The 11,459-nt window shown below is 37.9% G+C and overlaps 1 protein-coding gene across 1 annotated transcript; it reads left to right on the top strand.

The window, feature by feature from the left end:
* Positions 1-3,192: 3,192 nt before the first annotated feature.
* RB195_003514 (uncharacterized protein) lies at positions 3,193-9,136 on the top strand (the record flags this gene model as incomplete). The annotated part of the gene is made up of 3 exons (XM_064201200.1): positions 3,193-3,290; positions 8,872-8,961; positions 9,046-9,136. 3 exons carry the CDS (start codon positions 3,193-3,195, stop codon positions 9,134-9,136), a joined length of 279 nt encoding a protein of 92 aa, XP_064057081.1.
* Between the last annotated feature and the right edge of the window lie 2,323 nt (positions 9,137-11,459).

The following is an 11,459-nucleotide window of genomic DNA, read 5'->3' as shown; positions in this document are numbered from 1 at the left end:
ATTTTTATCTTATTTTCAAAGTGGCATCAAAAGTTTTTCTAACTATTGAATGAATAACGAACAGCAAGTCACATGATTGTTTGCCTTATTCTGCTGGGGTCTTCTGCTTCCGTTGGTGTTGGCGGCGTTACTGGGGTCTTCTGCTACTTACATAGTTTATTTAGCATCTTACTTTCCTTTCAGTCTTTTCTTTCCATTTTAGCTTCTCCTCTGTTTCATTTAAAGATGAAAATGGAGCGTTTTCTCCAATCCAGATAGTTCGTGGAAACCCATTCGAACAGAAAAGTATCTCGCACACACAACAAATTTTACCATTTTCTGATCTAGTTATCCATGAATAAGGTGGGATCATAGATCATACTTATTTTATTTTGTTTTTTTTAGTTTCTCATTATTTTTATTCGCTTTTCATCAACCTTGAAACCTCTGCAACTTGTATATCCAGAAACAAAAGTTCGATAACTAATCAATTTACACTAGGGGAAAATAGGAAAAAAAATAGAATAAATAAAATTTATAAAAATTTAGAAAAATATCCTGATATGATTTTCAGTCCGGAAAACGAGACCTGTGCGAAATGTTTTTTTTTTGAAGAAAATTTAAAATTTTTCTTTTTTTTCTATTCTTGCGTCTATGAAGGAGAATTTCTTGAAAATTCTCCTTCATAGATGCAAGAATTGAGAGTTTTGACAGCATACCAAAAAAAATTGAGATGGAATTTTTCAATTTCTTTGTGTAGAGAATGTGTCAAGTATGTCATTTATCATTTTATGGCAACTGATTCTCTCACTTGTTCATGTGATCTGCAATCTTGTCCCATCCGCCACTTTTCTTCCTTTCACCCATCTTTTTAAGATATTTTAGAATCATTAAAGTAATGTTTTGCTGTTATATGATGAATAATGTAATGAATTAATCATTCATAACATAAAAAGGGACCCCATATAAATCAAAATTTTATGAAAAACTTTAAGAAAAAAGTTTTGAACACGAAAGTTCCCATGGATACTGCGTTCGAACTCAAACGATAAAATTTCATTTCTACATTAGAAGCTTTAGTTTAGAAAAGTAGTAAAATATAAAGTAAGTAATATCCCTTGCGAGAATCCATTAAATTTTCCCTGAAAGATTTTCCATTAAGAAAATTACCTGGCTAACTTCAATACTTTCACAGTAACACTAGATGGTGCATTCATGCATACATAAGTATGTGCTCGAAAACACCACGAACGGATTGGGACCCATCATCATAAAGTCACCCGAACAAGTGATTTTAACGTTCATTATTTAGTTTAACCCACTTATTATAGTTTATTTTTCTATACCGAGCTGTCGCTACAGTAAGACTCAGAATTTGTGTCCTCAATCAAGAAAATTCGCTGTCTTTGTATCATGTCTTCTTCCTGGTTGTCTGCATTAGACGAATCCACCGTATAACATAGACGTTAGGTACGGTAGGACAGACAATCATCATAAAGTCGTACGAACAGATTGTTTTAACGTTTAATTATTTATTGTGACGCACTTATTACAGTCTGATTTCCTCTACAGTGCTGCTGCTACCGTAAACTCAGTATTTTTGACCTCAGTCACCAAAAATTCGCGGTCACGGTGCTGTCTCTTCTCCCGCGTGTCTGGATTAGATGAATCTATCGTATAGCGTAGGTACGGTGGAATATACTAAAGCCCCCAGTTCCGGATGTTTCTCCACAACAGGACACGAGTAGAAAATGGTTCAAAGCGCTAGGATCATCGCGCATAATCATGCAGTCATGAAAAAAACATGCTTTGAAGGTTCACTACTTAACACATCCCCCTCCCCCACGCAATATTGCACCATATATCAAAATACCCGGACAGAACGTCATCCATAGGACTTATTTCAAATATCTGACCTTCTATAACGTCTTCTAATGTCTCGTAAGAAAAGTTCGAATTGTATTGTATTACTATTAATTTTATTAATAATAATTCAATGCAATTCAAACTTCAAACAACAACTTTTTTATTATGATTAATTTGTTGTTAATTTTATGCATTTTTAATTATTTTATTAATAGTGTATTAACCTCACAACTCATCTCATCGATAGAATCTATAGAAAATGAGGAAAATGAAGAATAAAATACGAAAACGTAAGGTGGTAACGCCCACTTTTTCCGCAACGATTTACGTCAAAAACAGGCAAACAGAAAAACATAAATTACGTGCATGTTTGCCGCACATTCGTGTGTCGTTCTTGACTTTCGTGTCGTGACCGACCGTCATTTAAAACCACGTCTAATTGTAGCCTTTTCGTTTCGTTCCGTAATTTTATCCGTTATTCCTGCCCTACTTTATAAACGTTCCCATGTCAATAAAGGCTACAGAAAAGAATTATTTTTCTCGAAAAATTTTCACTCACATTTTTTGAACAGTTAAATGATAGTATTTTGCATTAATTCACATAATTACTAAGTGCAAACTTTTTGCGAAGCGGAAAGCGGACATCTTCATTGTTGTTTTGCTCAAAAGTTTTTAGAATTTTTCAATTTTCCCTTATTAAGCTACAGCGTACTGCACTTTTCTAAGTAACGGCCGCAGTTTCTATGCTCTCATTATTTTCCTATTTTTCACTGTCCAATACACTCTTGTTTTCGATGATATTTATAATAATTATTTATTGAAATGTGCATTTGCTGCATTTACTGAAACATCTGGTGTAGCGCAGTCGGTAACAACTTCCGCTGTGATCACACGATCGATGGCTGGCTCGGATCCGCCCTGGTGCCAACCAGGCTCTCTGTTTCACTACTAATAATATTGTACTGATATTGCGCCGAAAATATATTGTCAGCAGACGTTACGAGGTATGTGAGTAACTGCAAAGAAAATCCAGAAATGGCTCTTCGGATGGTAATTGATATATGTTTGTATAATATAATAATATAACATAATATTACGTCACAACATTATCGACCATTTCGATCTGTCAGTAATTCCAATGACAAACTTACACTTCATCTTTTTTTTTTTGATTTTAAACGGGGTAACCGATTTGAGGAAAAAAATTGTTTTAACACTGAAAAGAAAAGATTTCTCCTGCAAAGAACATCTTTCCCTCGACGGTTTTGCTTACTTTGACGATAACAGCATGGCCTTCGTTAATGGAGTCCAAAGATTTGTTTTCGTAGGTCGGAGAATCTCAGGGTAATGCAATGCGAGATGAGAATTTCATTTGCTCCTAAGAGTTCTCCAGAATCCCACAAAGATTTTCGCTTGAGTACCGTAACCTGTAGTGATGGACACGGGTACGTTTGAGCGTATTTACGGTTGAACGCGAGGATTCATTTTTTCCACTTTCAATTATTTCTTTAAATAGATGCCTAATTCGAAAGGAGCAGGTCCCGAGCGGAGATGGAACGAATCCTGCAATAGTTTAGAACAGAAAAATGCTCGTTCACATTCTCAAGAGCAAATGAATTTATTTTCACAAAACCTTTATTTTTGTTTTGAAAATCCTATGTGTGCGAATAGAGTTGCATAGAAAATCAATGCATTCGTTTATTCTGTTTACACCGCTGCTATATTTTCTATGTTCGTTGTTTACTATGCGTCTAAAGCAACAACAACATCAACGAGTTAAAGAAATACGCACAATAGACGCTCGGTTTTGGAGCGTACTAATGTAATCCACGCTTGTAATTAGGAGACGACGCTGCATCCGTATTCCTGATTCGTTTACGGGCAAAGACAAACACATTTTGATCCCCGCCACCCCCAGCGAGAGGTACGAGACCACGTCGACGTCTACGACGTCCACAAATTTCTCAAATCTAATGAATCTGTTATGTCTGCAACGTTTCGTTTGTCGTATCATAGCTGCGGATCCTGGCTCAAGCTGTCACCAGAAATTTTGATTTCGTTTCACATAAAGTTCTTTCTACCCTTCCGCTCAACTTTTAATTGGTTGATTCACTTAAAAAACGCTAATAGCGAATCTCTAACTCGTAGGGAAATTCTGGTTACAAAAATTATTCGTGGAACATTGTCGACCCCATATTTTTCAAGATTAGTATCGAATCCAGAAAATAGCATTTCTCGATGTGGTTCAATCGAACCGAAAGTGCAGTCCGTGTGGAGCAGTTTTACATCTCCAGGATCGCTAACTCTTCGACAGAAGACGAAAAACACGCGGACATCTGCGTACAGCTGTGGTATTTTGAATGAAAAAAGCTAATTTACTTTTCTTCTCAGCAATAAAGGATAAATTTTCTGGCGTTAGCAGATCCGCTTGGAACGTGTAACTGGCCTATACAACGACTTGCGGTGGCTCGCCGATGTGTCAAATCAGTGTTTTTATCCTCCCAGACAAGTCTGGTAGTAATGTATCGACCCCGGAGTGGTCAAAGGTTTGGTTGACGCTAGGGTGGATTCGAACCTCTGCGGATCGATCGTGCAGGAAGCGGAACCTCTAACCCTTTTTTCTCAGCAATATCAAAAGTAAATTGAGGAAACAAAAAACAGAGCTATTGACAAAAATCGCTGGAAAATGTGGTACGTTCACTCAATCGTAATCATCGTCAAAAAGTCACAGTACACATCTGTACTTTGACTGTATGGTAGAGGAGTTTTTCATCTGTACTGTCACTTTTTTGACGATCATTACGATTGAGTGGATGTACCATATTTTCTTGCAATTTTTTTCAACAGCTCTGTTTGTTGATTCCTCAATTTACTTTAGATACTGTAGATTTTGTAGGTACTTTAGATACTGTACTTTGACTGTATGGCAGAGGAGTTTCCATTCTGATTTCTTGTGAGGCGGACGAAGCTTCCGTGCTTTCACGTTCTTCACAGTTTACCAAACGCTTTCATTCGAGCGCGTCGACACATTGAAATTTTTAAAGTTCATTCGGAAAGAAGGTGATGTGTACTGTTGTGTACTGTATGTATGTGTACTGTACTGTTGTGCAAAATAGAACTTGTCCTAGTCTATGATTATTCGCAATCCATGAGTGATTTTATTGTTAGACTATTAAATAACTGAGCACAACTGTTCACCCCTTGTGATTCACTAGCAACCATCATGTCAGATTAGAGGCACTAATCGATATTCAAATAGAAATATAGTTGTTTTCGTTTGTTTCCGATGTTTGTTTTCCTACTATGTACTAGTCAGCCGTTATGCAAGCCTAGTCTTTTTTCTCTACAGAGAATTCGTGCACCCCTTGAACCCTCCAGCCTATTTTTTTCTTTCTTTTGGTGAATGTTACCCAATTTGTAACCCATGGATGATGGATAATTTGCGTCAATCCTTATCGGGATGCGCTTACGCGTTCGACTTCAATTCAGAATCATTTGAGGTTTATGAACTCCCGTGCAGCCTATCAAATGACTCTCGGGGAGGGTGGTTGACCTCATGTACCAATTTTTCCTTATGTACCAATTTTTCCTCATGTACCTATTTTTATCATCGTAAAACAGTTTTGGTACCAATTTATCGACCCTGGCCGAATGGAGGGTTTGGTGGTTCTGTGCCAGTTTCGAACCACCGGCTACTGCTCGCCCTTCGGGCAAACTCTCTACCAACTTTGCTACTCCTCAGTCCCAATGCGGGCGAATTCTCCGAAATTATCCCACATAGTTGCAGAGCTGAAATTGACAGCTGTCATTCAGGAACGTTTTATTGTTTTGGGACTTTTAAGTGCACCACGTCAACTTGTTAGTTGTTTCTCCTTTTTCTTTCTGGATTTTCTCATCAATTTTTCAAATGTGCTACATATTTGGTGCTAGGATAAGCCGCATATATATTCTGTATCTTCCTATTTGTTGGTAAAATATCACTTAAAGTCCGAGAAAAATTATTTCATTTAGATGCAATATTGAATATTTAGTTGGTTGAGCTAAACGCAGCGTCACGATGAGAATTAAAGAAAGCGGTGCAGCACGGAGGCGGTTACTGTGTACCCTTTTAAAGAACGATCCTGAAGTTTTGAAAGGAGCCCAAATTCATATAGTAGGGTCAAAACGACGTGAATCACCGTGCGATTGCGTAAGCGGTTGCGCTCAAAACGGTGCGACGGAGCGTAGCGCTTGGGTTCGAGTGAGGACTCGTGCTACCCGACCGTGCATTGCTGCAGTTCGCGATGGTCCCACCTCAATTCCAACCGCCATCTCCACCACGCCGCTTCGAGCGCAGCCACTTACGCAGCCGCTGCGAGCTTCATTTTGTTTTTATCCTACTGTATGTTACTTTAGATTACTATGCAGTATCTCACTCAGGTCAATTCGACAAATCGAAATTGAAATCATGATTACGTTCAAGAAATGAAATAGATCCATCTCGAAAGTACAAAAGGCTTGTCTGGTCTAAAGCGGTTTCGAGCCATTGACTGCCCCGACGAAGTGATGATCGCATACCACTGCGCCACACCCATCCCATTTTATAAACACACAGTTCTTCTTGTGACTTTCTTCTCTTCTCCTCTAATGAATTTTATCTCCTAGCTCCACAATTACTTGAAGAATTTTAGAAAGATTTTTTTGAATGTTACTTGTAGTCTTCAAACAATTTTGCAGTTTTCTGCTCTCTCCGAAAAAAAAAGAAAGAAACACTTCCCCTTAATATTTCTTATCCACAGCTAGTGGAACCACTCAGAAATGGCTAATAATAGAATTCTTTTATATTCTGTGACCTTTTTTTGAACTTATTAAGCTAATGATCATTACGATTTCTATTTTAGTCGTACAGATGATTAAATCTCACATAAACCACACTAGTTCACATTATTGCGAGCTGACAAAGTAAATTTGTGCCTCATCACTCGAAATGAGTTTTTCTTTCAACAAGAAATCATAGTAAGAAAATTTCTGGATAGTGCAGAAATCAGTTTCAAAAAAAAGTGTTCGAACGCATAAATACTATCGTATTTATGCGAATTGTTGTTGTTTTGCATCGGATTCAGAACAACAAACAAATTAGGTGGGCACCTCAGTCCTACTGTAATTGCTTTTTTTTTTCTTTCAACGAAAGCTCGCAGTAGTGCGGCCAAGTCAGACCTTTGATATGTTGGTTGGTCAGTCTTGCACCAAATTTCACTTTTTTTTCAAATAATTATTAACTTTATTATTCACAGATATCAATCAACAAAATAATGATCATCAGGATCCACTACGTGTGTTCAACAAAATACTAGACCGTCAACTTTGAAAGAATTTTCGAAAGAAAACTAAATTTTGAAAGAGAATTTTTTTTTTCGTCCAGTACTCTACATCTCCTATACACATATTTGGTTGGTCCGAAAGTCTCGCGCGAAATTTCAAACAGTTGTAGCTTTATTAATCATAGATATCTATCAAGAAAATAATAACCGTAATTAATTATTATTAACAATAATTATTTAACTTTCTTTCATTACTTAATTCAATAACTATTTCAAATTATTAACAATAATTATTCAACTACGTGTAACAAACGCTTCACTAGACTATCAATTCCAGAAGTCCAGAACTCTGGCGGATGCGAGTCGAAGACGGGCGAAATTTCACTTTCCACTTCTTTCTGATCATCGAATTTCGCTCTCTCCTAGACGCAGCTTCAGTGCTCGAAACAAATAGCAGTCAGACGGGGAAACGTAGGAGAAGAATAAAGATGGTGTGGTAAAATTTCCTAACCAACTTCGGCAATCATATGGCGAGAGGAAGTTTTACCACGTGAGGTCAGCCACTGTCACGAAGTAGAGCAATAACCAAATCCAGAAGTTGGTTCAAAGTTCGGCCGCACCCTCTTTATTCTACCGATCTTTATTCTTCTATTTTTTCTACCGGTCTATTCTATCCTATATTCTTCGGTTTTTTTCTACCGGTTTACTCAACTGGCCCCGTATGACTATTACTTGTTTCGGGTACTGAAGCTGCATTTACGAGAGAAAAAATTCAATGATCAGAGAAAGCTGGAAAGTGAAATTTCGAAAAGTGAATTTTTGCACTTCTTCGACTCGCAGCCGCCAGAGTTCTGTACCTACAAAATTGATAGTTTAGTACGAAAGCAGTTCTTTTTTCTACCTTCGATAAATTTTTTTTTTAAAGATGCCTGATTCGAAAAAATAGGCAGTAAGAAAGTACGGTACTTCACACATCAATTCAACGGAAATTCGCGTCTATTCGACGTAAAAAAGAGGTGAGTTAATATTCACAGAAACTATGCTGGAAAAAAAATAGAAAAGTCTAGTAAAGTGTTGTACATACGGATCATGATGGTCTTTTTTTTTATTGACATTGATCTATGGACAATAAAATTACAAATGTTGGACGTCTGTGGTGCAAGACTTTTCGGAGCAACCTAATACGGATAATAATAGATAATAATGAATAATAAAATAAGGTAGAATAATAAAAACCACTATATGTACACGAATCCTTAAGATAATCACTTGTGGTCAGGAAAACGTTCTATTCGAAACGTCAATATGTATTTGTTCGTGACATTTCACACCATATTACACCAAAAATCAAAAATTTTTCGCTCAAACTTTAATTCATAATGGGACAACTCGTTTCGCTGCGCCGTTCCCATTGGTCGATGTTTTTCAGCATCACATAAGACAGAATATGTGAGCAATTTATGCATTAACAATAGGCTTACATTCAGCAAGAGACGTTAAAAAAACAAATGACTTGTTGACTGCTGTTTTCCACAAGTCTCTAAACGTCTCTTATCCTTCCAAACAGTGAATAGTAACGAGAATGTTCACTTTTTTTCTATTTATGATGCTCATCGTTCGAATATTTTCTTGAATCACTTTCTCTTGCCACACATAATCGTGAACGTATATGCCGTAACGCCAGGTGTCCTTTTTTTTCTAATTTTCAGTAATTTTTTTTTCATAGATGTCTGACTCGAAAGGATAGACAACCAGAAATTATGATTCTTCACATATCATTTCTACGGAAATTTGCGTCCATTCGACGTAAAAATCAGTAAGTCAATGTTTATACAGAAACCATGCTGAAAAAAATAAAAATCAAGCGAAATATGGATATATTTTAATTTTTATGTTTCAGAAAAACCAAAACATCGACTTGTCAGTGCCCAAAACAGAAACCGGTGAAGTCAAAGAAGAAAATCGAGGAGAAACAGCCTGAAAAGAAATGAAAACCCCCTCATTAAACTAATTATTTTCTGTACAATTATCTCTTTTTTTCGCATCGAGATGACGGTGTAAATTGTTTAGGCACTTTGTGTATAGTAATGTAGTGTTTAGCTATTTTTTCTCATAATAAATTATGTTTACTACTTTGGGGTATTGTTGGAAAAACTATGGAAAAAACCAATAACAAAGCAAGGAATTATTTCCGACGTTGACGGAGGTGCTTTCCATGAATATGGTGCCTAATAGAAGTTTATAAGGCGCAGATGCAAAGGCAGTTGAATCGGAGAAAGAGCAAAAACAGGACTTCGTTAAAGAAATCTCGAAGAAACAAAAAAGGAAAAGAAAAGGAAAAAGGTGACTGGAAAATTCTCGAAACCTGAATTATTTAATCATAAAAGAGTTTGTTATTGCAGCCAAAAAGATACTCTGTGCCTTCTATAGGATATATGGTTGGCTTAAAGGCATCACCCCACGAATCTAAGGTGGTCCGGATTTCAGGTGGAGTATTCGTATACGGGATAGTAGATTATGGAGAGGGGTGTGATTCCGTCCATTTCTTCCTAATAGCCGTAAAAAACGCCCCGGAAGATGAGGCGCATGCACAAGACTGGCGCGCTCCAGTCGAACTCCTTGTAGAAAATGGTGCTCCGGAACGCTCGAAGCCGTATCTTCCCGACTGTTTTTTTACGGCAATTAGAAAGAAATGGACGGAATCACCCTTCTCTCAATAATCCCGTATATGAATACTCCACCGGAAATCTGTACCACCCCAGATTCGTGGGGTGATCCTTTTAAAAAGATGGGATGATCGAAGTGGTGCATAATAAACGCAGATGACACGATAAATATACATTATTTGACTTTGTTGATATAACAAACTGGTAATATTCCCTGATGTCTTCATCCTTGAATAAAATTCTGTCCAAACGTGCTCGATCTACAGGAAGAGCTCGCCCCAAACCCATCTATTCGTCACTGTTCCACAATCTGGGAGAATTGGCGTCTCGCCTGAACTGCCTGTTCAGGCGAGACGCCAATTCTCCCAGATTGTGGATTGTACCCAGGTCTGGTCTATAGGGTAGAGTCAAAACAACATGAAACACGTACGCAGTTGCGTACGGTTTCATGTTGTTTTGACCCTACCCTATAGACCAGGGGTACGTATGGTAGGGGTGACGCATGGTATTCCATCTACACCGGTTTTTTAGTACTGTAGCTTAGATCGCGGAAAGGTTTACTACGGGATATGTTAATCACCTCCTCTCCATAATCTACTATCCCGTATACGAATGCTCCACCTGAAATCCGTACCACCTCAGATTCGTGGGGTGATGCATTTAGGATGTAGACGTGACCCACAATTCTGGCTTCTCTCGATCTCGGCTTCAGTGGACGTGGCGGCCAGGAGCGTGGTGAAACCCTTGCTGGCACCACCGTTCGCTGCAGTTTACGACGGTCCCAACTCGGCTCCAACTGCTGCCTTTACCGCGTCATTTCGAATGCATCGTACGCAAATACACCGCAACTACACTCGTGATTCATGTCGTTTTGAACCGACTATACAATGTCCGCCAGTTCAGCGCAACGAAACAAAGAGATGTTACTGAGGACTCCGGGCTCTCTCTAGATAGTTGACCTATATGGGTTGGACTTTTGCAGTGTGCTGGACAACAGCACCTTTTTGAAAATATCCACTCGAGTGTTCCCTCAGGGCATGTACCGGCTATGTAATTGTGAACACGTGAACTTGAGTATTGTTTCAGGGCACGTACGGGTTCCATGGCCCGTACGTGCCCTGAAACGATACTCAAGTGCTTTATTGCATTCAATATAAACATGGTCACCGCGAGCAGGCAATCAAACCCTTATCAGCACTCCCATCATATGTTTTGTTTGAATATTATATATTTTTAGTCCTCATTCTTCTTCCCAAGTTTTTCCCTGGGAGTTGGGAACAATTTTATGTTAATAAATCGAAGGACCTTCGATAACGGAGGGACCTGACGTATGTTCAAACAGCACCAGCTTTTTCAGTACTGTAGCTTAGACCGCGAGCATGTTTACTGTACATGCTGAGATGTAGACGTGAACTACAATCGCGGATACTGAATACTTCAAATATTGGGGACATTTAACGTTTCTCAAAAGATAAAAAACTCTTGAAAACTGTAATTTTGTAATTTTGAAGGTGAAAAAAGTGAAAAAATTAAAATGTTAAATAAATGTAGAAATAAAATTACAAAAAAAAACATGTGAATATAATAGCTCAAACTTCAAAGCAAATAAATAATTGTAGCATAATTTTTGCCGTTGAAAATTTGTGAA

This window comes from Necator americanus, chromosome IV (genome assembly GCF_031761385.1).
Source record: "Necator americanus strain Aroian chromosome IV, whole genome shotgun sequence".
Lineage (NCBI taxonomy): Eukaryota > Metazoa > Nematoda > Chromadorea > Rhabditida > Ancylostomatidae > Necator > Necator americanus.
The sequence above is the reverse complement of the archived record's forward strand: the minus strand, read 5'-3'. Positions and strand labels throughout refer to the sequence as shown.